Consider the following 27,926-nt stretch of genomic DNA (forward strand, 5'->3'; position numbering starts at 1 on the left):
CAGATGTAGTACTTTGCATTTTTCCCTGTTAAAAACCATTCTGTTAGTTGCTGCCCACTTCTCCAGTTTATTTATATCTTTTTGAATCCTCTCTCTCTCTTCGCTAGTATTAGCTATCCCTCCTAGCTTTGTGTCATCAGCAAATTTAATCAGTTTACCCTCAATTCCTTCATCTAAATCGTTGATAAAGATGTTGAACAATACAGGGCCCAGGACAGAGCCCTGTGGTACCCCACTTGAGACATTCTTCCAACTGGATGTGCAGCCATTTACGACCACTCTTTGGGTCCGATCACTAAGCCAGTTATGAATCCACCTAACAGTTGCCTTGTCCATTCCATACTTAGACATTTTTTCAATAAGGATTGTATGAGATACTTTGTCAAATGCTTTGCTGAAGTCAAGATATACTATATCTACAGCATTTCCTTGATCCACCCAATCAGTGATTCCATCATAGAAGGAAATTAAGTTAGTCTGACATGACTTATTAGTTACAAACCCATGCTGACTCTGTTTAATCACTTCATTCTTATCCAGGTACTGACATACATGTTGTTTAATAATTTGTTCAAAGATCTTTCCTGGTATAGAAGTCAGACTCACCGGCCTATAGTTGCCTGGGTCCACCTTCTTACCCTTTTTGAAGATAGGAACAACATTTGCTCTTCTCCAGTCTTCTGGGACTTCTCCTGTTCTCCAAGAATTTTCAAAGATTATGGAGAGGGGTTCAGAAATTTCTTCTGCTATCTCCTACAGTACTCTGGGGTGTAATTCATCTGGACCTGGTGACTTGAATTCATTTAGGTTAGCTAAGTGTTTCCTCACTATCTTTCTGTTTATAGATATCCTGGATTCTTCTATTCCCTTAATAGGACAGTGAAGAACAGTTGATGTTACATTTCCTTTCTGAGAGAAAACAGATGCAAAGTAGGAATTTAAAAGTTCGGCCTTCTCAACATCCTGTCTTACCATTTCATCATTTTCATCCTGTAAAAATCCTATAGCATCTTTGACTTTTCTTTTACTTTTGACATATCCCCAAAATCCTTTATTATTGCTTTTTGACATCTCTTGCAAGCCTCAATTCATTGTCAGCTTTAGCTAATCTTATTTGTGCCCTGCAGGTTCTGCAGACAGCATTATATTCTTCTTTAGATATGCCTCCCTCTTTCCATTTTATAAACATTTTTTTCTTCCTTTTTAGCATGTGCTTAAGTTCTGTGTTCATCCATCCTGGCTTCCTTAAATGCTTCCTATTCTTCCCTCTTTTTGGAATTGTTAACAATTGTGCTTTGAGAATTTCATTTTTCAAGATTTCCCATCCTTCCTGGACATTTTTGTCTTTAAGGATATCCAGCCATTGGATCCCTCCAATTCTCTTTCTGAATCCCTTAAAATCTGCCTTTCTGAAATCTAACCTTGACGTCTGAGTCTTCACATGAGAAAATGTATCACTGATAAGGTACCCTAGGACAAAATTAGTATCCTACCAAATTATACAAAAATCACTGACAGTAGTGGAAAAATAATAAAACTTAAACTTTTAATATTGCTAATATATTTTACTTACCGTATATTAGTGTCCTCTGTGAACCCCTTATTGACGAAATTAGGTGGGTCTGGTGGACAGACTGCACGCAAGTACGGTGGATGATTTATATATTAGCAATATTATTAAAAGTTATTTTTCCACTAGTGATTTTTTTTTACCAAGAGAAAATGCACTGTACAATTTGTTGTGCAATTTCTTCAGAGTACACCGATACCCCATATGTGGTCGAAAACTACTTTTGAGACACAGTGCAAAGCTCAGAACAGAAGAACCACCATATTGGAGTTCACATTTTGCTGGAATGGTTTGAGGTTGCCATGTCACATTGACAAACCTCCTGAGGTGCCAGGACAGCAGAACCCCCCCATAAGTGATCCCATTTTACAACTACATCTCACAGGTGTGTCACAAAAATTTAAACCATTGGACAGTAAAGAAAAGATAATTACACTTTTACCACAAAAAATGACATTTTTACACTGAGAAATGGGTAAAAATGGCATCAAGATTTGTCACACCATTTCTGCTGAACATGGCAATACCCCATATGTGGCTGTACAGTACTTCTTAGCCATACAGAGAGACTCGGGAAGAACGGTGTGATATTTGCCCCCTGGAGCGCATATTTCCCCAGAATAGTTTGCAGACTCCATATACAGAGCCCCTAAGTGCTAGAAGAGCAGAATACCCCCCAAACATCACCCCATTTTGGAAATTATACCCCTTTTGACAATTTATCTACAGGTGTAGTGATGATTTGACTCCATGGGTGTTTTCCAGAAACAAGCAGCAGCGGATGTTTCTGATTGAAAATTGCAAATCTGCTATTGTAGTGACCGTACATTATAGTGCCCAGTACGTTGCAGTCACCAGTTATGCCCAGCCTGTGCTTCTGGACACATGCACCCGTAAATTAGGTGGGCTTTGAGCACTGAAATATCTTATGGTCATAAGTATTCAGACCCTTTGCTCAGACACTGATATTTAAGTCACATGCTGTCCATTTCCTTGTGATCCTCCTTGAGATGGTTCTACTCCCTCATTAGAGTCCAGCTGTGTTTAATTAAACTGATAGGACTTGATTTGTAAAGGCACACACCTCACAGCGCATGTCAGACCAAATGAGAATCATGAGGTCAAAGGAACTGGCCAAGGAGCTCAGAGACAGAATTGTGGCTAAGCACAGATCTGGCTAAGGTTACAAAAGAATTTCTGCAGTACTCAAGGTTCCTAAGAGCACAAGGGCCTCCATAATCCTTAAATGGAAGAAGTTTGGGACAACCAGAAGTCTTCCTAGACCTGGCCATCCAGCCAAACTGAGCAATCGTGGGAGAAGAGCCTTAGTGAGAGAAGTAAAGAACCACCTTAAGATCACTGTGGCTGAGCTCCACAGATGCAGTAGGGAGATGGGAGAAAGTTCCACAAAGTCAGCTATCACTGTAGCCCTCCACCAGTCAAGCCTTTATGACAGAGTGTCCCAACAGAAGCCTTACCTCAGTGCCAGACATATGAAAGCCCACATAGTTTGCTAAAAAAAACACATGAAGGACTCCAAGACTATGAGAAATAAGATTCTCTGGTCTGATGAGACAAAGATAGAATTATCACCAAAAAGTTCTAAGTGGTATGTTTGGAGAAAATCAGGCACTGCTCATCACCTGCCCAATACAATCCCGACAGTGAAACATGGTGGTGGCAGCATCATGCTATGGGGGTGTTTTTTCAGCTGCAGCGACAGGAAGACTGGTTGCAATTGCAGGAAACATGAATGTGGCCAAGTACAGAGATATCCTGGATGAAAACCTAACAGAGTGCTCTGGACCTCAGACTTGGCTGAAGGTTCACCTCCCAACAAGACAATGACCCTAAGCACAGAGCTAAAATAACAAAGGAGTGGCTTCAGAACTCTGTGACCATTCTTGATTGGCCCAGCCAGAGCCCTCCCCTAAACCCAATTGATCATCTCTGGAGAGACCTGAAAATCGCTGTCTACCAAGGTTCACTAATCAACCTGACGGAACTGGAGAGGATCTGCAAGGAAGAGAGGCAGATGATCCCCAAATCCAGGTGTGAAAAACTTGCTGCATCATTACCAAGAAGACTCATAACTGTACTAGCTCAAAAGGGTGCTTCTAATGCAATACTTTCAAAGGGTTTGAATACGTTTGACCATGTGAGATTAGTGTTTCTTTTTTAATAAATATGCAAAAATTTCTACATTTGTTTTTTTTCAGTCACGATGGGGTGCAGAGTGTACATTAATGAGAAAAAAAAGAACTTTTTCGAATTTACCAAATGGCTGCAATGAAACAGTGAAAAATTTAAAGTGGTCTGAATACTATCTGTACCAACTGTAATATATATATATATATATATGAATATATATATTCAATATATATATTGAATATATATATATATATATATATATATATATATATATATATATATATATATATATATATATATACACTCACTGGCCACTTTATTAGGTACACCTGTCCAACTGTGTGTTAAGACTTAATTTCTAATCAGCCAATCACATGGCGGCAACTCAGTGCATTTAGGCATGTAGACATGGTCAAGACAATCTCCTGCAGTTCAAACCGAGCATCAGTATGGGGAAGAAAGGTGATTTGAGTGCCTTTGAACGTGGCATGATTGTTGGTGCCAGAAGGGCTGGTCTGAGTATTTCAGAAACTGCTGATCTACTGGGATTTTCACGCACAACCATCTCTAGGGTTTACAGAGAATGGTCCGAAAAAGAAAAAAAATCCAGTGAGCGGCAGTTCTGTGGCCGGAAATGCCTTGTTGATGCCAGAGGTCAGAGGAGAATGGGCAGACTGGTTCGAGCTGATAGAAAGGCAACAGTGACTCAAATTGCCACCCGTTACAACCAAGGTAGGCAGAAGAGCATCTCTGAACGCACAGTGCGTCGAACTTTGAGGCAGATGGGCTACAGCAGCAGAAGACCACACTGGGTACCACTCCTCTCAGCTAAGAACAGGAAACTGAGGCTACAATTTGCACAAGCTCATCGAAATTGGACAGTAGAAGATTGGAAAAACGTTGCCTGGTCTGATGAGTCTCGATTTCTGCTGCGACATTCGGATGGTAGGGTCAGAATTTGGCGTAAACAACATGAAAGCATGGATCCATCCTGCCTTGTATCAACGGTTCAGGCTGGTGGTGGTGGTGTCATGGTGTGGGGAATTTTTTCTTGGCACTCTTTGGGCCCCTTGGTACCAATTGAGCATCGTTGCAAAGCCACAGCCTACCTGAGTATTGTTGCTGACCATGTCCATCCCTTTATGACCACAATGTACCCAACATCTGATGGCTACTTTCAGCAGGATAATGCGCCATGTCATAAAGCTCGAATCATCTCAGATTGGTTTCTTGAACATGACAATGAGTTCACTGTACTCAAATGGCTTCCTCAGTCACCAGATCTCAATCCAATAGAGCATCTTTGGGATGTAGTGGAACGGGAGATTCGCATCAGGGATGTGCAGCCGACAAATCTGCGCCAACTGTGTGATGCCATCATGTCAATATGGTTCAAAATCTCTGAGGAATGCTTCCAGCACCTTGTTGAATCTCTGCCATGAAGAATTGAGGCAGTTCTGAAGGCAAAAGGGGGTCCAACCCCTTACTAGCATGGTGTACCTAATAAAGTGGCCAGTGAGTGTATATATACACACACACACACACACACACACACACACAGTTGTGGCCAAAAGTATTGACACCCCTGCAATTCTGTCAGATAATACTCGGTTTCTTCCTGAAAATGATTGCAAACACAAATTCTTTGGTATTATCATCTTCATTTAATTTGTCTTAAATGAAAAAACACAAAAAGAATTGTCATAAAGCCAAATTTTATATTCCACACCAAACATAAAAAAGAGGGTGGACAAAAGTATTGGCACCGTTCGAAAAATCATGTGATGCTTCTCTAATTTGTGTAATTAACAGCACCTGTAACTTACCTGTGGCACCTAACAGGTGTTGGCAACTAAATCACACTTGCAGCCGGTTGACATGGATTAAGTTGACTCAACCTCTGTCCTGTGTCCTTGTGTGTACCACATTGAGCATGGAGAAAAGAAAGAAGACCAAAGAACTGTCTGAGGACTTGAGAAACCAAATTGTGAGGAAGCATGAGCAATCTCAAGGCTACAAGTCCATCTCCAAAGACCTGAATGTTCCTGTGTCTTCCGTGCGCAGTGTCATCAAGAAGTTTAAAGCCCATGGCACTGTGGCTAACCTCCCTAGATGTGGATGGAAAAGAAAAATTGACAAGAGATTTCAACGCAAGATTGTGCGGATGTTGGATAAAGAACCTCGACTAACATCCAAACAAGTTCAAGCTGCAGTCCGAGGGTACAACAGTGTCAACCCGTACTATCTGTCGGCGTCTGAATGAAAAGGGACTGTATGGTAGGAGACCCAGGAAGACCCCACTTCTTATCCCGAGACATAAAAAAGCCAGGCTGGAGTTTGCCAAAACTTACCTGAAAAAGCCTAAAACGTTTTGGAAGAATGTTCTCTGGTCAGATGAGACAAAAGTCGAGCTTTTTGGGCAAAGGCATCAACATAGAGTTTACAGGAGAAAAAAAAAGAGGCATTCAAAGAAAAGAACACTGTCCCTACAGTCAAACATGGCGGAGGTTCCCTGATGTTTTGGGGTTGCTTTGCTGCCTCTGGCACTGGACTGCTTGACCGTGTGCATGGCATTATGAAGTCAGAAGACTACTAACAAATTTTGCAGCATAATGTAGGGCCCAGTGTGAGAAAGCTGGGTCTCCCTCAGAGGTCATGGGTCTTCCAGCAGGACAATGACCCAAAACACACTTCAAAAGCACTAGAAAATGGTTTGAGAGAAAGCACTGGAGACTTCTAAGGTGGCCAGCAATGAGTCCAGACCAGAATTCCATAGAACACCTGTGGAGAGATCTAAAAATGGTAGTTTAGAGAAGGCACCCTTCAAATATCAGGGACCTGGAGCAGTTTGACAAAGAATGGTCTAAAATTCCAGCAGAGCATTGTAAGAAACTCATTGATGGTTACTGGAAGCGGTTGTTCGCAGTTATTATGGCTAAAGGTTGTGCAACCAAGAATTAGGCTGAGGGTGCCAATACTTTTATCTGGCCCATTTTTGGAGTTTTGTGTGAAATGATCAATGTTTTGCTTTTTTCTTCATTCTCTTTTGTGTATTTTCATTTAAGACAAATTAAATGAAGATAATATCTGACAGAATTGCAGGGGTGTCAATACTTTTGGCCACAACTGTATATACACACACATACACACACAGGGTGGTCTACAAGTAGGTGGACAGAAAATTATATTCATTTTGATCTGTATATAAAATTATATTTACTAACACAAGCATAACATTGACAATTAAATTTATTCTGAACAATAATACAAAAGCCCTTAAATTTTTATCAACGCAGGTGCTCAAACTGTTTTCCATCACAATTTGCACAGCTTTGAAATCTGTCTCTTACGCTTCGACAAACATTTTTGCACAAGTCTCTTTAGGTATCAATTTCTTGAATTGCATCTCTTATGTAATTTTTCAAATCACTGACACTTTTTGGTTTTCGACTATAAACGCTGTCCTTGAGTACTCCCCAAAAGAAAAAATCCATTAGGGTCAAATCTGGTGAACGTGCCGGACAATCAAATGGGCCTCTTCAGCCAATCCATTTATTAGGAAATGTTTCATCAAGATACTTGAGGACTACTCTTGAATAATGTGGAGGGGCCCCATCTTGGTGGAAATAAAGGTCATTTGAATAAAGGCCCCGTCTCACTAAGCAATCTCGGTAGCGAGATCGCTGCTGAGTCACAACTTTTGTGACGTAACAGCGATCTCACCAGCGAGATCGCTGTGTGTGACAGCGATCAGCGAGCGGCCCCCCTGCCGGTATCGCTGATCGCTGCAAGAAACCTCTGGACATTTCTTTGGTCGCTGGTCTCCCGCTGGCCAGCACGCATCGCTGTGTGTGACAGCGGGAGACCAGCGATCAGGTGTAAAAAATAATAAAAAAAATAAAAAATATAGTTATTCTCACCTTCCGACGTCCCGTTCAGTCATCCCGCCTCTCTCCACGCTCCGGTCCCAGTGATCCTTTGCAAGAATGACCGCGAGACTTTGTTATCCCGCGAGACCGTGACATCTCGCGGTCATTCATGCAAAGGATCACTGGGACCGGAGCGTGGAGAGAGGCGGGATGACTGAACGCGACGTCGGATGGTGAGAATAACTATATTTTTTATTTTGATTCTATTTTTTACAGGATGGCCAGCGATGCTGGGCGCTCGGCATCGCTGTGCTGATCACTGGTGAAGCTGTCTGTCAGCTCACCAGCGATCACATAGCGACTTACTAGCGATCCTGACACCTTGATATCGGTGTCGGGATTGCGGGTAAGTCGCTTAGTGAGACGGGGCCTTTAGGCTGTTGCTGTAACTGGGGAACAACTTGATTCATTAGAATTTCGAGATACTTATCTCCTGTGACTGTTCCATAGAAAAAAAATGGTCAAAAAACACAAATTTGAAATACCACCCCAAACATTGACACCAGGCTCATTTAGTTGTTGCGCTAATGTTAAATGCATGTTTTATTTTATTTTATTTTTTTAATAATAATCTTTATTTTTATATAGTGCTAACTAACATATTCCGCAGCGCTTTACAGTTTGCACACATTATCATCACTGTCCCGGATGGGGCTCACAATCTAAATTCCCTATCAGTATGTCTTTGGAATGTGGGAGGAAACCCACGCAAACATGGGGAGAACATACAAACTCCTTGCAGATGTTGTCCTTGGTGGGATTCGAACCCAGGACTCCAGCGCTGCAAGGCTGCAGTGCTATCCACTGAGCCACTGTACAATTATGTCTATTAATATGGCCATATAATTTGAAAGAAGCTTCATCACTCCACTTAATGTTATCTAAAATTACTGGATTTTTTTCACTTTCGTTAAGCATAATCTCGCTAAATTGCAGCCGTCTGTCTGGATCATCCTCCAATAAACCATGAATTAGACGTGGACGACAAGCTTCCCCCCCAATAGATCTCAGGATTCGCATGATGGAAGCTCGTGAAATTCCCAATTTTAAAGAGACTCTTCTGGTGGACTTTTTTGGACTCTGAACAAATGTTTCAGCAACATGTTGTTTATTATTTTCTGTACAGGCTATTTTGGGTCGACCAGTTTTTTGAGCATTAAGGATTGCGCCAGTGGCATCGAATTTGTCACGAATGTGGTAAATGGTTTGTCTCTTTGGGACTTGAGTACCAAATGTTTCAACCCAATTTACTCTGTTTCAGCATTTTGAGATTTCCAATACTCTTTTAAAATCCATTTTCTTTGATCTGTATTTAAATTATTTGCCATTATGGGTTATCTGAATTTTCTGAAAAGAAAACAGATTTGGGGGAGATTTATCTGTGAAAACTGGATCTGTGAAAATGACTCAGTTGCCCTTAGCAACAATCAGATTCCACCTTTCATTAGAGTCTGTGAAGAATGAAAAGTGGAATCTGATTGGTTGCTAAGGGCAACTGAATCAGTTTCACTTTAAACCATGTTTGATAAATCTCCCCCTTCATAACCCTATTACACATACTGTCCACCTACTTTTGGACCAACCAGTGCGAAACATGCGTTGGGGCAGAGGGACGTCCGGGGAATTCCACTCAGCAGACCTCTGGTATGTTTTCATGCCCTTTCCAAACCATGTTAAAATTAAATGTCCACTTGGGTCATTGTGGTATCTTGATTTCAGTACTTGTTTCTGGTAGTGGCATATCCTAGACAATTGTATGCCATATAGGCACTAATTAACTTTGGGGTATAATGCATGCTCATTATTTATCTACTGAATGATGTTTAGTAGGGTATGTTACAACAGGTACACATTGGGTCTGCATTTATTTCTGAGTGGTTTCCTATGGCTGAAGTGTCCCTTTTTTATCATTCCTGTACCTTTTCTTGTCATCTTGTTTTTAAAATGTTGTTAATAAAGAATACTGTTATATCCTACGACACCGTATGTACTCGAGTATAAGCCGACCAGAGTATAAGCCGAGGCCCCTAAGTTCATGATGGGCCCCATAAGATGCTCCATATTAAAATATGCCCCATATAATGCTACATAAAATGTTAATGATGGCCCCATAAGATGCTCTATAGAATAATATGCTCCATATGCTGCTCCATAAAGGTTGATGGGCCTCATAAGATGCTCCATAGAATAATGTCTCATATGAACAAGAAAACATAAAAATGAGCAATGTAAATCAAAATTATTATCCCATGGAGGTCTGGACAGAGAGTTCAGATGTTGCTCCTGGGATCTGTTGTAGCCATTTTTTCAACTTAAGGGTCACTGCTCCAAGAGCTCCTATCACCACTGGAATCTCATTTAAGCTTACCCTGGCAATATCAACTTGCCAAAGGGAAAAAAGCTCCTCACTGGGAAATCTTTATGTTACTACGATGTTGTTCAGTGTTTTTATTATTGTCTTACAGTGTACCAGGAGAGCAGCTGCATAGACAAATGTGCAACCACAGGTCATTTACCCAGCAACTGGGGTGGGGCATGAACAAGGCGGCTGTGAGGATCGGGAACCTGACATAAAAGTAGGCATAGATAATAAAATTCTAATGTCCTTTTGCTAAAGGAGTTATACATTTTATATTTTTGTTCTGTACTATTACAATGATCAAAAATGTTTTACAAAAATTGTTAATGTCATAAATGCACCTGCGGCCCAAAAAAAAGTGCTGTAACTTCAGATATAGTAACTGGACATGCAGTAAGTTCCTGTAGTTTGTAGAGAGAAAAACAGTAGAAACTCGACCTTTACAAGATCATATAGAAATATGTTACTACTGGGAAATTTACTGTGTGGTTTAATCAATGTGATATTTTTAATCTTTTACTGTATAACTCATATTAGGTATTTCTCTACATGAACGACCAGATTATTGAAAAATAGTACCTTCAAGTTCCATGGAAGGTGGAGAGGGACAAATATCTTTATGAGGTGGAAGTCTTTTCCAGTTCCTAAAATAATGATACATTACTATGCATTTTTAACTTAAGTATTCATTCATTTATTATAAATACTGATATTGTGCTTCCTTTTGATCTATAATTGATTACCTGAAGTCATAATGGCTTATTCTGGCCCAATTCAAAATAATTATTACATTTTCATATCAACTTCAGAAAAATAAACTCCCAGCATAGACATTTACCTTACTGCAACTATTAAAACAAATGCATTTAGTCAGCTACTAGGTGATCAATGAATTTTAGACATAGGTTTTGCTTTGATTATTTTTATTCCACTATTTCAACAGCTTCTTTACTAACTAGTTGTAATTCTTTATCTTTTGCAGGGACATGCTGGTTAGGGCAACTCCTATTGAACGCTTTGTTAAGACATTTTTAGTCCATAGAGGTAAGAAAAGTCCTATTTACTTTGAAGTATGCGGCATTCATGAGTTCATCTTTACATGTCACATAGTGCTTTTCTCTTTCCCCCATGACGGCACCACGGAGAGAGAGGGATCTGCCCTAAGGGACAGGAAACTTACAGATGAAAAAGGCAGTACCTCTCTCCCACAACAGTTGGTTTCCTGTCCCTGACGGGGAACCTACAGCACGTACCTGCAGATCGACGCAGGATACCGGGGACCGAACCAGTGCGGCAACAGGAAGTGGGGCTCCCTGCATCGGCTGGGTCGAGGCCATGTGCTGGCTTCCCCTGAAGCACCACCACCGGGGTCGGTGGTCCTTGAGGGGGAGTGGGGAGAGGCAGTGAAGAAGGAAGAAGTCTGCCAATCCCAAAGAAGAAAAAAAAAAAAGGGGGTGCTGCCTCCTCCAAGAATAGTGTCAAGTATAGCGTGGCACTACCACAAGGTGCACAAGTAGGTTACCCAGACCCAAGTGAATAATAAAGTAACTTGGCACTCAACTGAATTGTCCTTTTTAAGTGACGTTTTTATTTATGTGCAGTCCTATAAAAAGACGTTTCGGCCTACACTTGGCCTTCGCCAGTCCGACTGCTGTCTATATAGTATGAACAAATGTATGTCCATGAGCAAAATAATTTTTTTGTAAGTTCCTGCTTCCAAATATGGTGTAGGCATATAGCAGGTTTCCAGCTACCCTTTAGGTGTGCTGTGCTGGTAATTCAACTAGATGCAATATATTCCATAAGGAAATGAGGAGAGGTTCCCGCTGGATTGCTGAAGCAATTTTCCTGTGGAAGATGTCTGTACTGAGACCGGTGTAAAAAATATACCTGTAGAAAATGTCTGTACTGAGACCGGTAACAAAAGGCCCGTATGGGGCATATAATAGTAGCTTGCAGGTGTGCAGGTGAGACCGGCAGCCTAAGGCTAATATGGGGCTTATAGAAGTAGGTTGCAAGTGTGCAGGGCTGAACGCGGTATCCAAAGGGCGGAAGTGACATCACAACTGGGACGCGGTAAATATGAGCGTCAGAGACACAGAAAACACGCCGCACATTGCACTGATCCCTCGACTGGGGTGATGAGACCCCCTTTTTTTCCTTTGCCCCGGATGAACCCTCAGCAACTAGGAGGGGGGAACGCGTCGGGCTGGGCCTCATATCTTCTGATGGCTGATAAGTATCAATGTTTTTTAACGCTGACAGACTGATGGGATCGCAAAATGGTTTTCTGGTTATTAGTGCACCCTGCAATTTATGGAGTGCCTTCACTGCCGTCCCTGTTTACATTTAGGACTATTATGTCCATTACTTATGTTTAATCAGCGTCTTTACACCATTTATATGTCATTATACCATTAATTTCCATCTGGTGGATTTTCTGTGGTTATTTACCTGAAGTGCATTGATTGTGCATTACTGTGCTTGCATTTTGCATTTTTTCTGTGTAAACGTTTTTCCTTTGGGGCTATATTCGTTCTATCACTGTACGCAGCATAAGCCTTTTTTACTACGAGATAAGTTATTGAAAGCTGCAAGACAAAGCATTTTTTACTACGAGATAAAATTAGGGTGGGCTTATATGCCTACGACCCTACTACGAGATAAGTTTACACCTTAAGAGACGACATATAGTCTCTCCACCAGGGGTTATTTTCGGGTGTTTATTGTGTGTTTGTGTTTTTTCTGTGTATCCTCGTCGTGGACTAGGGTTTCTCAGGGTGTTATAGGGTCACCGTCGTTGAGCGGGGGCGCCACATCGTCAACAATTAGGGTGCCAACCTCCGCGGCCAGGAAGGGACTTGTTAGGGCCTATTAGGGCGAGTGTAGTGGCCCTGAGTATTTACTATTTTTTGTCTAGTGTTTGTGTTAATTATCACCCTGTACCCTATGAACTGGGATTGTCCAGGTTTTAATTATTGAATTAAAGTAAAGTTTTAGGGGTCATTTTCTTGTTGCTATCTTGGTTTTCTTTTTGATCCTGGGGAAGGCAAAAAACCCACAGAGTAGAAGCCAATTTTCTCCATAGGGAAAAAAATTCCTTCCCCTAAGCTGGGTCAACCATCTACCTATAATATTCTGTTATTCGTAACCTTCTATACTGGTACTCACAAGAAAAGCATCCATTCCTTTCTTAAATTCAGTGAGTTGGCCATCACCACTTCATCAGGAAGAGAATTCCAGAGCCTCACTGCTCTTACCGTGAAGAACCCTCTTCTATGCTGGTGCAGAAATTGTCTTTCCTCAAAACGAAGAGAATGCCCCCTTGTACTTTTCACAGTCCTTGGTACAAAGAGTTCATTGGAGAGATCTCTGTATTGCCCTCTGATATACAAGTTACTTTATTATTATCCTCCAAGAATAGTGGCGGTGGTCACTAAAGGAGAGCCCCCCGCTGAGCGCCGGGCGACCAGTAAAGGGTGTCGGCGGCCGCCGAGCGCTGGACCTCAGGAGCGGCCAAGCGAAGGGTGGCGGCGGCCACCGGGAGCCGCAGTGTACAGGTCCCTCTGCAGCAGGACGCCGATATCGGGGGTGCGCAGGACGCTGGCATTGGGCACGCGCACACAGCTCCCTTAAGAAAGGGAGGCGCAGTGCACTGCTGGGTAATGCGCAGTGCGCATGCGCGGGCGACCACTTCCGCGTGAGGATGCAGAGCACCACTGGGAAGGGGAGGCGGCGCCGCACTGGGGAAAAAAAAATGCCCATATTTAAAACACCACTAAAAGGGAGAGATGCGATCACCATGAGTGAAAAGCCACAGAAAGAGGAGACGCGGCGGCGGTCCCCGAAGCAGGGGCAGCAGCAAACGCAAGAGCAGCGCCAGCATTCACAGCGCCAGCGCGTCCCTTACCAGCAGCGGTCATGTAGGATCGCGGCGCAGCCAAAGCTCCACAGCCAGAAGTGGATTCAGCGGTGGAATCCCTACATCCGAGACGGTATCTCTCATTCCACAAGGAGGGGGAGTGATCTCCGTGAAAGCCGCACGCTAATGTGCGATTATTATTTTCTTTCAGGGGCATAAATGCACAGCCAAATCCAAACTCACAGTATGTGCTATATGCACGGAGGAGCTACCCCCTACGTGAGAGAAAAAGCTCTGTGCAGCGTGCATAGAACAGCCAATTCAGGACGAATCCCAGAGGTTTACTTCAGACGACAAAACACTGATAAGGACCCAAGTCGAAGACACCCTTAAGGGCGTTAGAGCCTCAAAAAAAAACGTAGATCCAGGCATAGGTCTCCAGAATCCAGTGTTAGTGAGTCAGGAAGCGAACTGTCTGACTCAAGTAATTCATCATCCTCCCAGTCCTCTTCATCATCCTCAGAAGGGGGACGTAGTTGCTTCCCTATTGAAGAAACGGACGCCCTGGTAAAAGTCGTGATGACAACTATGGGGCTGGTAGATGAACACCCTAGAAAACGGCCCAAGATTCAACGTTCAGTGGGCTAGAACCAAAAAAAAACAGAGGGCTTTTCCGGTCAACGAAAAAATCCACTCCCTAATTAAACGAGTGGAAAAAGCCAGACAAGAAAGTCCTCCTAACACCCAAGAGAAAATTCCCCTTTGACGAGCCGGCCTGCTCCCTATGGAGTAAAGCACCTAAATTAGACGTAGCTGTGGCAAAAGCTTCTAAAAAATTTGCCCTGCCCTTCGAAGACATGGGCACCCTGAAGGACCCAATGGATAAAAAAGCAGAAACTTTTTTAAAAATTGCTTGGGAGGCGGCAGGAGGTGATCTAAAGCCAGCCATAGCAGCCACGTGCACGGCACGCACCCTAATGGTCTGGCTGGATCACTTAGCTTCCCAAATAAAGGAAAAAGTCCCAAGAGAAACAATGCAAAGATCAGTGTCTGTAATGAAGGGAGCAGCAGCTTTCCTGGCGGATGTGTCTGTAGACTCAACTAGGTTGGCAGCTAGAGCAGCCTCCTTCTCAAATGCAGTAAGACGCGCCTTAGGGCTGAAATGCTGGCTCGGAGACCTGCAGACTAAAACCAAATTGTGCGCAATCCCGTGTGAGGGGGAATTTTTATTTGGGCCAACGCTAGACGACATCTTGAAGAAGGCAGGGGACAAGAAAAAGTCCTTTCCCGGGTTCCCTAGCCAGTCATACAAACGGCCTTTTCGGAACAGATTTATGCGACGAAGACCCCCAAAAGGGGACAAAGAAGGATGGGAGGATAAAAGAAATAAAAACAAAGGCTTTATGTTTAACAAACCCCCCGACAACAAAAAGCCACAATGAAGGTGCTCCCCAGGTTGGGGGAAGACTGTCCTACTTTCTCCAGGCCTGGGAAAAAATATCCGCGAGTTCGTGGATACTGAGCATAATAAAAGAAGGTCTGAGGCTAAAATTCAATACCCTCCCAAACAATTCTTTCGTGATAACGCCCCAGAAGACATCACACGAGCAGCTGGCTCTGCAACAAGAAATCGCGAATCTAAGGGAGAAGGATGTATTACAAGAAGTCCCCTACCAGGACAGAGGCAAAGGCTTCTACTCCCCTCTCTTCCTTCGCAGAAAGCCAGACGGAACATACAGGGTGATCGTAAATTTAAAAAGACCGAACAAGTTCCTGGAAGTTCAGCATTTCAAAATGGAGACTACAAAATCGTGTGTAAAAATGCTTCCCCCATCGTGCTTCATGATTGTATTAGACTAGAGAGACGCATATTACCATGTGCCTATTCACAGAGACCACAGGAAATACCTCAGGGTGGCGGTGATGATCCAGGGGAAGATGAAACATTATCAGTTCAGAGCTCTACCCTTCGGGCTGGCTATTGCTCCAAGAGTATTTACAAAGATAATGTCAGAAGTAATGGCCCACATAAGAGAGCAAAACATCCTGATAGTCCCATACCTGGACGATCACTTAGTAGTAGGCGTCACCTTTCACCACTGCAGACAACAATTGGACATGGTAATGAGATCTCTACTGAGCCTAGGATGGATGCTGAATTTGCCCAAATCCAGGCTTGTACCAAGCCAGGTACAGGAGTACTTGGGGATAATACTGGACTCAACCGAACAGAAATGTTATCTTCCGCAGACGAAGATTCAAAAGATGACACTAATGGTGTCACAAATGATAGCTTCCCCCGTCACTACCATGAGAAAAGCAATGTCTCTATTAGGGTCAATGACAGCCTGCATGCCAGCAGTACAGTGGGCACAAAGCCACACTCGGGACTTACAGTGGGAAATATTAGACGTAGACGTTTCCCTACACGGGAATTTAGAAAGGCAATTAAACATCTCACCAAACACAATACACTCCTTAACATGGACATTCTAACCAAGGGGGTTCCTTGGGCATTACCAGCGACAAAGATCCTAACAACGGACGCAAGTGCACATCTAGGCAGCCAGGTGGCGCAAGGGCCCTGGACTCAGGGAAGAGAGTCAGCTTCCTCAAACATGAAGGAGTTGCTGGCAGTAAAGCTAGCTCTCGTAAGTTTTTTGGATTCACTTCGCTCACAACACACTAGGGTCTTCTCGGACATCCGGGTAGTGGTAGCATACCTAAGCCACCAGGGGGGCACTAGATCTCAAGCGCTGATGGAGGTAACAAAATCCAGCTTAAACTCCAGTCTAAAACGGGGAGTGGGAACTAAGTCAGTTAGTCTTCGACCAAATTGTGAAACTCTGGGGCCGGCCAGAAATAGACTTATTTGCGAACAGTCAGAACCAGAAAGTAGAAACCTTCTGCTCGATCGATCCCCCGGGGGGCCCAGTAGCTCTAGACGCCCTCACGATACCCTGGGATTATCATCTGGCTTACACTTTCCCACCAATATCTCTCATCCCCTTAGTACTGAGGAAAATACTGGGGGGACAAAGCGACGGTAGTAGTAATAGCGCCCTTCTGGCCTCGGAGAATATCCGTTACAGACCCCTGGGTGCTACCAGAAACTCCAGACCTTCTATCCCAGGGACCAGTGTATCACCCCCTTATAAAAACTTACACATGACAGCTTGGCTTTTGAGAGGGAACTCCTAAGCAACAGGGGCTTCTCGTCAAACTTGGTATCCACGCTACTACAAAGTAGAAAGCCAGTAACCACTAAGGCATGCAGGAAAGTGTGGAAAAAATTCATGTCAGTATCAGGTTCTGGCCCAATGGGAGAAATCCCAATAAACAAAATTCTGGAATTCCTATAGGGGGGCCTAGAAAAGGGGTTAGCTACCAGCACCTTGAAAGTACAGGTGGCGGCCTTAGGAGCTTTGTATAACCATGACTTAGCCAGAAATCGTTGGGTCAGGAGATTCAGGAGAGCCTCAAGTAGATCCAGGCCGATCACTCTACGTACCACCCCCCCTGGGATTCAAACCTAGTGTTAAATGCACTGACCAACTCTCCCTTCGAACCCCTAGAGGAAGCTCCCCTAAAAATATTGTCCCTTAAGATCTCCCTCCTCGTAGCCTTAACTTCGGCCTGTCGCATTAGTGATATGCAAGCTTTATCTGCCCACTCACCCTTCACTCAAGTACTGGAGGATAGGGTAATTCTCAAAACCGACCCGGCCTATCTCCCCAAGGTTCCATCACAGTTTCATAGGACCCAGGAGATCTCCTTACCCTCCCTTCTGTCCCAATCCCAAGAACAAAACAGAAGAGGTACTGCACACTTGAGATGTAAAAAGGTACCTGGTCCAATACTTGTTAACCACAAGGGAGTTTAGGAAGGATAGGGCTGTTTATCTGTTTTCAGGGTCCACAGAAGGGTCAAAAAGCATCGAAGGCCACAATGGCGAGATGGATAAGCGAGGCCATCACCCTATCCTACTCCTCTTGCGGGGCAACCATCACGGAGGACATAAGGGCCCATTCAACCAGGGCAGAGGCATCATCCTGGGCGGAGAAAGCCGGCGCTTCAATAGACCAGATATGTAGAGTTGCCACTTGGTCTTCACCCTCTACATTTTTCAAACATTACCGACTAGACTTGACCTCCTCTTCAGATCTCACCTTTGGGAAAAGGGTTCTGGAGGCGGTGGTCCCTCCCTAGATGTACAATCTTTGTAATTCTCTCCGTGGTGCGTCATGGGGGAAAGTGAAAATCGTAGTTACTTACCGATAACGGTATTTCTCTGATCCCATGACGGCACCTGTACATCCCCTCTGTCAGGAACACCGCACTGAACTTGCTCACTGAGCCAGTGCGCGTGTCCTGAGTAAAGTGAACTGTGCTCAAAGATACCTATGGAGCGGGCAGCAGCCGAGTAGATGCGTACTTCAGAGCAGCAGGATCTGAAGCACATGACTGCTAGGGGCGTGGCCTAAACTCCAGGGAGCTAGGAGCTGCAAGAGAACTCCTAGCAGGGTAACTGCGAGACAAAGTTACCAAGGGGCATAGACAGGGAGGATAGTTAGGACGCAGCCAATGAGTCATACACAGAGATAGCTGCAAGGTACAAGAGGGGTGAGCAGAGTAGTCAGATCACAGGCAATGAGTCATACACAGGGAGGGTAGCGCAGTACAGAATCAACATGCAATCTCACAACGGGAAACAGAACCGGGTCAGAACCATATAAACAAGCTATAACAACGAACAGGCACAGGCACACAGAGGTCAGCACACTCGGCCAAAGGCAAAAGTATAACTGGCAGGGATTGGAGCTTCCCAGGGGTTTAAGAAGCTCTCCCAGAAACAAAAACAGGCCACAATAATTAACCCCAGGTGTGCAGGTCAAAACCTGCAGTGAGCTCCAGACATTAACCCCTGACGTGCAGCTCAAAAACCTGCACTGGGATCATGACACCTTCCCTTTCACACACACAGGTGTGCACATTAGAGTGAGTTAATTAGCCTTTGTACTTAGTCACGCGGTGCCTCTATTAAGCTTAATTTGATTAATTTTGGATTTTTTTTTATAACCATTTGAGTTGCAGCTGGAAGTTCTGTGTAATGCTCTGTAAACCAACTGATATGGGAGAGAGGTACCGCCTTTTTCATCTGTAGGTTTCCTGTCCCTGAGGGCGGATCCCTCTCTCTCCGTGGTGCCGTCATGGGATCAGAGAAATACCGTTATCGGTAAGTAATGACTTTGCCCAGTGTGGACAAAGTAAGGTCCATAAACACACTGACCAATTCAGTTGTGAAGAAACTTGAGAGACTTACAGAACCTCTTGTGGATAGGGAAAAACTTGCAATTCTGGAAATAAACTTTTAAAAGCACTTTAAAACAAATAAAAATATTTGCCCCTGACAAATTAATTCATTCTCATATTCACTTTTTAGTACCTTAATAAAGACTGAGACGCCTCCTCCTCTAATAGTGTATCAGAAACCTAGTGAAAACATGAAACAAGTAAAGATGCAGAACAGCCATTAACTTCCATATGAAGCTAATACTTGATCAGCATTGTACATTCAATATGCTCACACAATAAAAGTTATAAATACCATTGAATGCCACTAGTAATACCTGTTCCGATGCAGTTTCCATACTGTTGGCCTGTGCAGCTGGGAAAAATGTTGAAATCAAATGTATTTCTGGAGACTGTTTGCCTAGGAGTGTAAAATGTGAGTTACATTTGCTTCAACTTGCTCAAGACTTTTACAAAATATAAATATATATACACTAACAATTACAGTGCAGATGAGGAAAAATTCTGCAAAGTGAGAATCTTTAAAAAAAATAGAAGAGTTAATAGTTTATTTATATCAACTAACAAAAATGAGCAAAAAATTAAATCTAAATCAAATCAATATTTGGTGTGACCACCTATTGCCAAAACAACAGCATCAAAAGCATCAATTCCTTTAGTCTAGGCAACTTTTAGAACCGTATGCACAGTGATTGGCCAATGAAACTAAGTGCAGCAGATGAAAAACACATCATGTTTACTTCCATTTGAAATCAGATGTCCAGCAATGCCATCAGTTCAGAACTGGCAGGAACCAGTTGTAAAAGGGCCTGTCACACTAAGCGATATCGCTAGAAATATCGCTATAACGTCACTGGTTTTGTGACGTAGCAGCGATATTGCTAGCGATATCGCTATGTGTGATACTTACCTCCGACCGGCTCCCCCGCTGGCTATCGCTAATCGCACGAGAACGGCCTGGACCGTTTCTCGTCGTCAGCTTCCTGCTGGGCTTCCTGTGGCGCCGAGCGTCACGGGAGAGAGTACGTCAGGATCGCCTCTTCTGACAGGTAAGTAGCGACCCCGACCGCTGCTATGTCGCTGGTGAGATCTGCCTGTGTGGCAGCTCACTAGCGACCACTTAGCGATGCACCAGAGATCCTGACCGCGTCATATCGCTGGTCGGGATCGCTGGTGCATCGCTAAGTGTGACAGTGCCTTAACATCTGTCAGAGGTCACAGACCCAAAAAGGTCACCTTGGACAGACTTGGCGCAAGCCATTCCATCAGCCAGATACCAGAGGAACCCCAGCCTTCAGTCTTTAACCCCTGTACAGAGGTGATGTGGGGGACATGTGACAGCTCTATCAACACTGTGGATGTGAGGTGTATATGATTAGAGCTGCACTTCTACAGATGAGAGGGCAAGGATCACTATCACTTCCAATGTTGGGAGAAATGACAGGGCTGGGGCAGATACTAATACACAATGAGTGTGCAATGGGCAGGCAGAGGGCGATGCTAGCTGTGGCTGTGAGTTTAGAAAAAACAGGATTGTTAGTTGCTTTCCGTAAAATCTGTTTCTCGGAGCCTTCACTGGGGGACACAGGAACCATGGGGTGTATGCTGCTGCCACTAGGAGGCTGACACTATGCAAATAAGAAAGTTAGCTCCTCCTCTGCAGTATACACCCCACCGACTGTCGCTCAATTACTCAGTTAGCGAGAAAGCAGTAGGAGAAGCAATAGAATATAAAGTAAACCAACAATTTAACTAGAACTATATTACATAGAACAAAGTACAGAAGTTGAAAACATGGGAGGGTGTTGTGTCCCCCAATGAAGGCTCCAAGAAACAGATTTTACGGTAAGCAACTAAAAATCCTGTTTTCTCTATCGCTTCATTGGGGGACACAGGAACCATGGGACGTCCCAAAGCAGTCCCTGGGGTGGGAAACAAACTAACATCAGGTCAGCGGACTCACCACCGTCGCCTGCAAGATCCTTCTTCCTAGGCTGGCATCCGCCGAAGCGTAGGTGTGGACCTTGTAAAATTTTACAAAAGTGTGAACAGATGACCAGGTTGCAGCTTTACAAAGCTACATCACAGAAGCCCTGTGGTGCACCGCCCAGGATGCGCCCACTGCCCGAGTGGAGTAAGCCTTAATCCCAGAAGGGGGCACTCCGTTCTTTATCCGGTAAGCCTCTAAGATAGCCGATCTGATCCAGCGCGCAATAGTCGCCTTGGAGGCCGACAAGCCTTTTCGAGCCCCATCTGGGATGACGAAAAGAGAGTGTCTTCCGGAACGCATCGGTTCTAGCCAAGTAGACCTTCGTCGCCCTGACCAGGTCCAGTCTGTTCAAGGAGCGTTCCCGGGGATGAACTGGAGCAGGGCAGAAAGAAGGTAGAACGATGTCTTCATTCAAGTGGAAAGCAGATACCACCTTGGGAAGAAAGGACGGCGGAGGCCGTAGAACAACTTTATCTTGGTGAATCACTAAAGAAGGAGGTTGACAAGAAAGAGCTGCCAACTCCGAGACACGTCGGATGGAAGTAATGGCCACTAGAAAGGCCACTTTCCAAGAGAGAAGAGATAGAGGAACCTCCTTGAGAGGCTCAAAGGGGGAACCTTGTAGAGCCTCTAGGACTAAATTGATATCCCAGGGATCCACTGGAGCCCGATACGGAGGAACTGCATGGGCCACCCCTTGTAAAAAGGTTTTTACCTGCGGCCGAGAGGATAGCGTCTTCTGGAAAAGAATTGAAAGCGCCGAAACTTGCCCCTTTAGAGAACTAAGGGCCAGACCCCCGTCCAGGCCTACCTGGAGGAATGCTAGAATAGAAGGGAGCGAGTAAGACATTGGCGGAACGCGATTGGACTCACACCAACGAAAATATGCCTTCCACGTTCTATAGTATATTTTGGAAGACGAAGGCTTCCTAGCCCGGATCATTGTGTGAATTACCCAATCTGAAAACAATGACTTTTTCAGTACTGCGGTCTCAATGGCCACGCCATCAAATTGAGCGACCGAGAATTGGGGTGGTAAATCGGACCCTGAGACAGCAGATCTGGTCTGTCTGGAAGTGTCTAAGGAGCGTCCGCGAGAAGGTTGACGATGTCCGCGAACCAAGACCTTCTGGGCCAATCCGGCGCGATGAGGATGACTGGTACCCCTTCCGCCTTGATCTTCTTCAACAGCTTGAGAAGAGGAAGAGGAGGGAACAGATAGGGGAGCGCGATCTGTGACCAAAGAATGGTCAGAGCATCGGCGCCCACCGCGAGGGGATCGCGGGCCCTGGATACGAACCGTGGAACTTTCTTGTTCAGACGGGATGCCATCAGATCCACGTCCGGAGTACCCCAACGAAGGCAAATCTGTTGGAAGACTTCCTGATGCAGGAACCATTCCCCTGCCGCGAGGCCTTTGCGGCTGAGAAAATCGGCGGCCTTGTTTTCCACACCCGGAATGTGTACGGCGGATATCGCTGGGACTGACATTTCTGCCCAATGATGTATCTTGGATACCTCGGCCAACGCCGAGGAACTCCGAATCCCTCCCGGGTGGTTGATATATGCCACCGCTGTGGCATTGTCCGTCTGAATCCGGGTTGGTAGACCTTTGAGCAGCTTGTTCCAATGAATCAGGGACAGGAAAATAGCCCGTATCTCTAGGACGTTGATCGGAAGAGTCGCTTCCTGCCGTGACCAACGGCCCTGTACTGTGAGATGGCAAAACACTGCGCCCCAGCCCAGAAGACTGGCGTCTGTCGTCACCACTTGCCAATGTACCGGAAGGAACGATCGGCCCTGGGCGATAAGAGATGTTAGCCACCAATTGAGGGACAGCTTGACCTGCAATGAGAGTCGAATTGGAAGATCCAGTGAGGAGACAGATTTGTTCCACTGCGACAGAATGGCCTGCTGAAGCGGTCTTGAGTGGAATTGGGGGAATCGCCTCCGACGTTGCAACCATCCTCCCTAGAACTCTCATGGCTGATCGGAGGGAAATGAGTCGGGGGCCCTGAAGCACTCGAACATCCCGCCGAAGAGTTACTCCCTTGTCGTCGGGAAGGAAGACCTTTGCCTGACGAGTGTCGAAAAGTATGCCTAGAAACACAAGGTGTTGTGTTGGAACTAGGCAGGACTTTTTTGTGTTGATGATCCACCCGAATCGAGCAAGAGTGTCGAAGACAATGGTCAGACTTTCGAGAGCCTGGGGCAAGGATGGAGCTTTGATGAGGATGTCGTCGAGGTACGGGAAGAGCACGAGACCTCTGATCCTCAAAATGGCCATCAATGCTGCAATGATTTTTGTAAAAACCCTGGGGGCGGTGGCGAGCCCGAATGGCAGGGCGACAAACTGAAAGTGATCCTGATGTATTGCGAAACACAGGAATTTTTGATGACCCAGGAAGATTGGGACATGTAGATAGGCGTCTTGAATGTCTATGGAGCACAGCAATTCTTGTGCCTCCATGGAAGCGATTACTGAACGAAGGGACTCCATCCTGAAATGTCGCAGACGGACCCTTTTGTTCAGTAGTTTAAAGTCCAGAATGGGCCGAACCGTGCCTCCTTTTTTCGGCACTACAAACGGGTTTGAATAGAAACCTGTGAAACACTCTTTTTCTGGTACTGGAACAATCACTCCCGACTTGAGAAGAGAGTTGATGGCTGTAAAGAAACCCGGAACCAAGGCGGGGTCTTTCGGGGGTCGGGATTCGAAGAATCGATCCCGAGGACGAGAAACAAATTCTATTTTGTATCCTGAAGATACAACTTCCCTGACCCAAGTGTTACAGCTGGCGGAACGCACCAACTTATAAAATAGTAGTAGGTGCGTTCGCAGCCCGGGGTCCACCGTGCAGAGGTGGTACGCTGCTGCTAGATAATGGCGGGAGACTTAAGTGGTGTGAAAACAGTCACACGTGGGTTACGTCACCCAATGTGAACAGTAGCGAATTCTGTTAACTCACAGAGCCGCACCACCGCTGAAAGTAAATGCCGGAGCCTGTTTAGCTCACAGAGTCCGGCCAAAAGAGCGCACAGTGAACGGCCACAGAACTCTACCCAAAGGACACGGGGATAGAGTCCCTCTAGGCACACTGAGCGCGGCGTCGCTGCCACGAGCGCCGCTAAAGACACTGGCTATGGAATGTGGAGCACTCGCACTGAGGCGTGCTGAGTCACTGGTGTGGACTAAAGCCTGACTCCAACTCTGACCTACCTACACCTAAGCCTGGGCGCTAGCAGGCTAGGCTGCACAACACATGTGTACCAAGGGTAGGGGGTTTCTTAATGAGTCACAGAGACATTCATACGTGCATACACCACTCACTCCTCATAGTCTGAAGTTACAGTCTATCCTAGCGCATGGCCAAGCGGCCATGCAAACCTTTTATAGCCGCAAGCGTCCGGGACCTTCCTTGCTTCTCGGATGGACCAATCCGAACACGAGCAGGACCCGAGCACGTGACCTTTGATCTCCAATGGGAGATCACTCCGCGGGCATGCTCAGTGGCCCGACATGAGGACTTAGTCCCTGGAGAATCTCGCTGCTGAGCAGCATGCATTGCCATAGCTGTGCCAGAGGTGGCAGCAGCAAGCAAACCCACGGAGCTGGTCTGGGCAAAGCGCCGGGACCGCCGAGTTTGCTGAGCAACCTCCTCTGCGGCTAGAGAGGAATGGGAGACCGTCGGAGGCAAGGCTCGGGATTCTCGCTGTGCAACGACAGACATCCGATGCCTAACACCAAGCGTCTTCCACCGAGGCAAGCCATACGTCCCTGAAGGCAAGAAGACGGCCGCCCACCTGGGAGTATGCTCCGGTGTTCTGATTCCAGTCATGCGGAAGAAGATCTTCCAGGTCTAGGTCTGGTAGATCTACCCTGGGAAGAATGAGATCACCAGGAAGGCGTGGGCCTAAAGGAGACTCTTTTCCTATCTTGGCGCGGTTGAGGACTCTGCTGGTGGGAAGACGTATCTGCTGTCGCGAAGCGATGAAAAGGCCGAAAGGGTCGAAACTGACATTTCGGAGGAGGCCGACGAGATTTTGACTGGGGAAGAAGGGAGCTTGTGCCCCCAGTGGCATCCTTAATGATCTGGTCCAGCCTATCGCCGAAAAGTCGCGATCCCTGAAATGGTAAACTGGTGAGGGACTTTTTTGACGATAAGTCCGCTTGCCAAACCATAAGCCAACCTGTGCGCCTAATAGCCACCAAGTTGCTTGATGCCTGAGCTGCGTAGGATGCGGCATCCAGGGAGGCCGAGACCAAATATTCGCCTGCAGGCGAAATTTGGTCGGCGAGATCCGCCAGCTGCTCTGGCTGGTCTCCAGCCAAAATGCCTTGGCGGAGGTCCTTAGCCCATTTCGCTATGGCCTTAGAAGCCCAAGTAGAAGAGAAGGCCGGGCTTAGAACAGAAGTCGCCGCTTCGGAGGCTGACTTAGCAAAAAGATTATATGACTGTCAGTGTCTGCTAGATATGCTCCCCCAGAAATCGGAAGGACCGTGCTGTTAAGATAGTCTTGAAACCGGAGGGTCCACGGTCGGTGAAGCTGACCAGTCTGCAATGAGTTCCGGCGAGAAAGGATATAACACCCCAAGGCGTTTTCCTCTTTGAAAACGCCTGGTCGGATTTTCTCTCTCTCTGGAAAGAATTTTCTGGAACTCCGAATGATGAGCGAAGACCTTGGAAGGTGGTTTCTACCGTCTGAAAGAAACCTCCTGGTCCGCGGGTTCCGCAGGAGAATCTTTGATATTGAAGGACTGGTTAATCGCTGCAATGAGGCTCTGAACTATATCCCTCATATCAGCGATTTGGTCCGAGTCCAGCTTCAAAACATCCTCGGAGGGTCCATCCGAGAAAGTCTCACCTGGCTCAGGGGAGGAAGATCTTGATAAGGGAGGCTGTTTGGACGGACTATGGTGCCTTAGAACTAGGCCCGAACTGAAGCCGGGGCCTGGATTAGAAACGGCTGCCGCCGGAGAGTGCGGGGCGGAGGTCTAAAGAGAACCGCAGTTTCGCGGCGCTGAGAACGCTAAATACAGGTAATGCCGCTTAATGAAGCTTGCCCGTTCCCCACCGCCCGGGGGATTACTATCATGGGTTCAGCCTGCTGATACTTACCTCCTGCAGTCCTGACTTACCCCATTTCCAGTTGCAGACCGTGTCTCCATCCACCGACAGGCTCTGGTAGGCGAGTGGGTGAGAGACAGAAGGCGAACACGCATACGTGTTCCTGGCCAGTAGACATATGAGGATACGGGGTGGCAGTACACGCCGCACTCAGTCTCTTTGTGGGAGTACACATGTGACTATTCACTCTGTATCCCTCCGGAACCTGTAAAGAAACGACGCACACTGAGGTAGATAAGGGTCTAATGAAAGACCCGTGTCCACCTCCTACTGACGCTAAGCTAAACTGAGTAATTGAGCGCCAGTCGGTGGGGTATATACTGTGGAGGAGCTAACTTTCTTATTTGCATAGTGTCAGCCTCCTAGTGGCAGCAGCATACACCCCATGGTTCCTGTGTCCCCCAATGAAGCGATAGAGAAAAAATCCCAATAAGCTGCCTGGTCTGCAAAAGGAGTATGCAAACAAACTGTGCGCGACCAGAGTAAAGGCAGAGTCCGAGATAGCGTCAACGTCTCCTCTCAATGGCCCAAGAGCTGGCAACTCCAATCTCCATTGGTTACACCTCAGGTACGTGGATGGACTCGGGAAGAATGACTGAATCCCCTGGTTGCTCATAACGTCTCTCACAAATTCTTCGATTCATTCGAATAGCCTGAACCATGGCATTGCCCAATGAACAAGGTGGAATATTCAAAGTCAGAGCATCCTTAAGATTATCAGAAAGACCTCTGTGGAACAGGCACTTGACAGCTGCAAGATTCCACAACACTTCAGAGGACCATTGCCGGAACTTGGAACTATAGTCCATGTCTCCACGACCTGGACCTTGTCAGGTTCATCATATATGATCTCTAAGGAGTCAAAAAGGGCGTCAATAAAAGACCGTTCTGGGGCTAGTGAAGACAAAGAAAATGCCCAAGCTTGAGGGTGCCCTTGTAGTAAGGACATGATTGTTCCCACCTGAGACATTATTCCCACCAGATGGGACTCATCCCAAAGACCATAAGGTAAAATGTGTCTAAAGCTCTTCCTGAATACCCTAAACTGGTGTTCCTCCCCCAAAAAGATATCAGGAAGTGCCACTATTGGTTTGGGAGAGGCCAACTTAACATCAGAAGGTACACAAGTCATCACTACAGTCGGTAGCAGAGAGCTTTGGGAAGCCCACATGGTACTAGAAAACTGACCATGCAGCTGGGACTGTGAAGATTCTAACTTCTGGTGCTCCTGGGCCAGATCCTGGACTATCTAGGTCAGATTCGTCACCAAAACAAAGAGTTTACAAACTGAATCCATTGGTGGGGAAAAAACTATATAGCCATCGTAATGTGACACTGGTCACTACTCACAGACAAGCCGTGAGGCAGGGTAGTCAAACGTTCCAATTTCAGATGTCAAGGGAGCACATAGTAAACTAAAGGGGAAAGACAAAGGCATAGTTAGGTCATGGTCCAAGATCAAAATACTAGGAAGATAGCGGATCAGATCAAAGGGGCTAGAAACGAATGGTGCAAACAAGGTCCAAGGCCAGGCAGCAATAAATCAACAAACAGAGCACAGGAATACAAGACAAGCATGCACCACCAAGCAAATGCTACGATTGGCAGAGATCTGGGACTGAC

General features: G+C 45.6%; 1 protein-coding gene across 1 annotated transcript in view; it reads right to left on the minus strand.

Moving 5' to 3' along the window:
- LOC141097057 (uncharacterized) overlaps nt 1-27,926 on the minus strand; it is a 154,953-nt gene that overhangs the window by 77,162 nt on the left and 49,865 nt on the right. Inside the window, exons 4-6 of the mRNA XM_073584014.1 lie at nt 19,502-19,584; nt 19,318-19,364; nt 10,589-10,653 (exon numbers count right to left, since the gene is read on the minus strand). Coding sequence (XP_073440115.1) covers nt 10,589-10,653; nt 19,318-19,364; nt 19,502-19,584 — 195 coding nt within the window. The remainder of the gene's footprint in view (nt 1-10,588; nt 10,654-19,317; nt 19,365-19,501; nt 19,585-27,926) is intronic.

Source organism: Dendrobates tinctorius, unplaced genomic scaffold (genome assembly GCF_039654945.1).
Source record: "Dendrobates tinctorius isolate UK_male_01 unplaced genomic scaffold, ASM3965494v1 ptg000083l, whole genome shotgun sequence".
Classification (NCBI taxonomy): domain Eukaryota; kingdom Metazoa; phylum Chordata; class Amphibia; order Anura; family Dendrobatidae; genus Dendrobates; species Dendrobates tinctorius.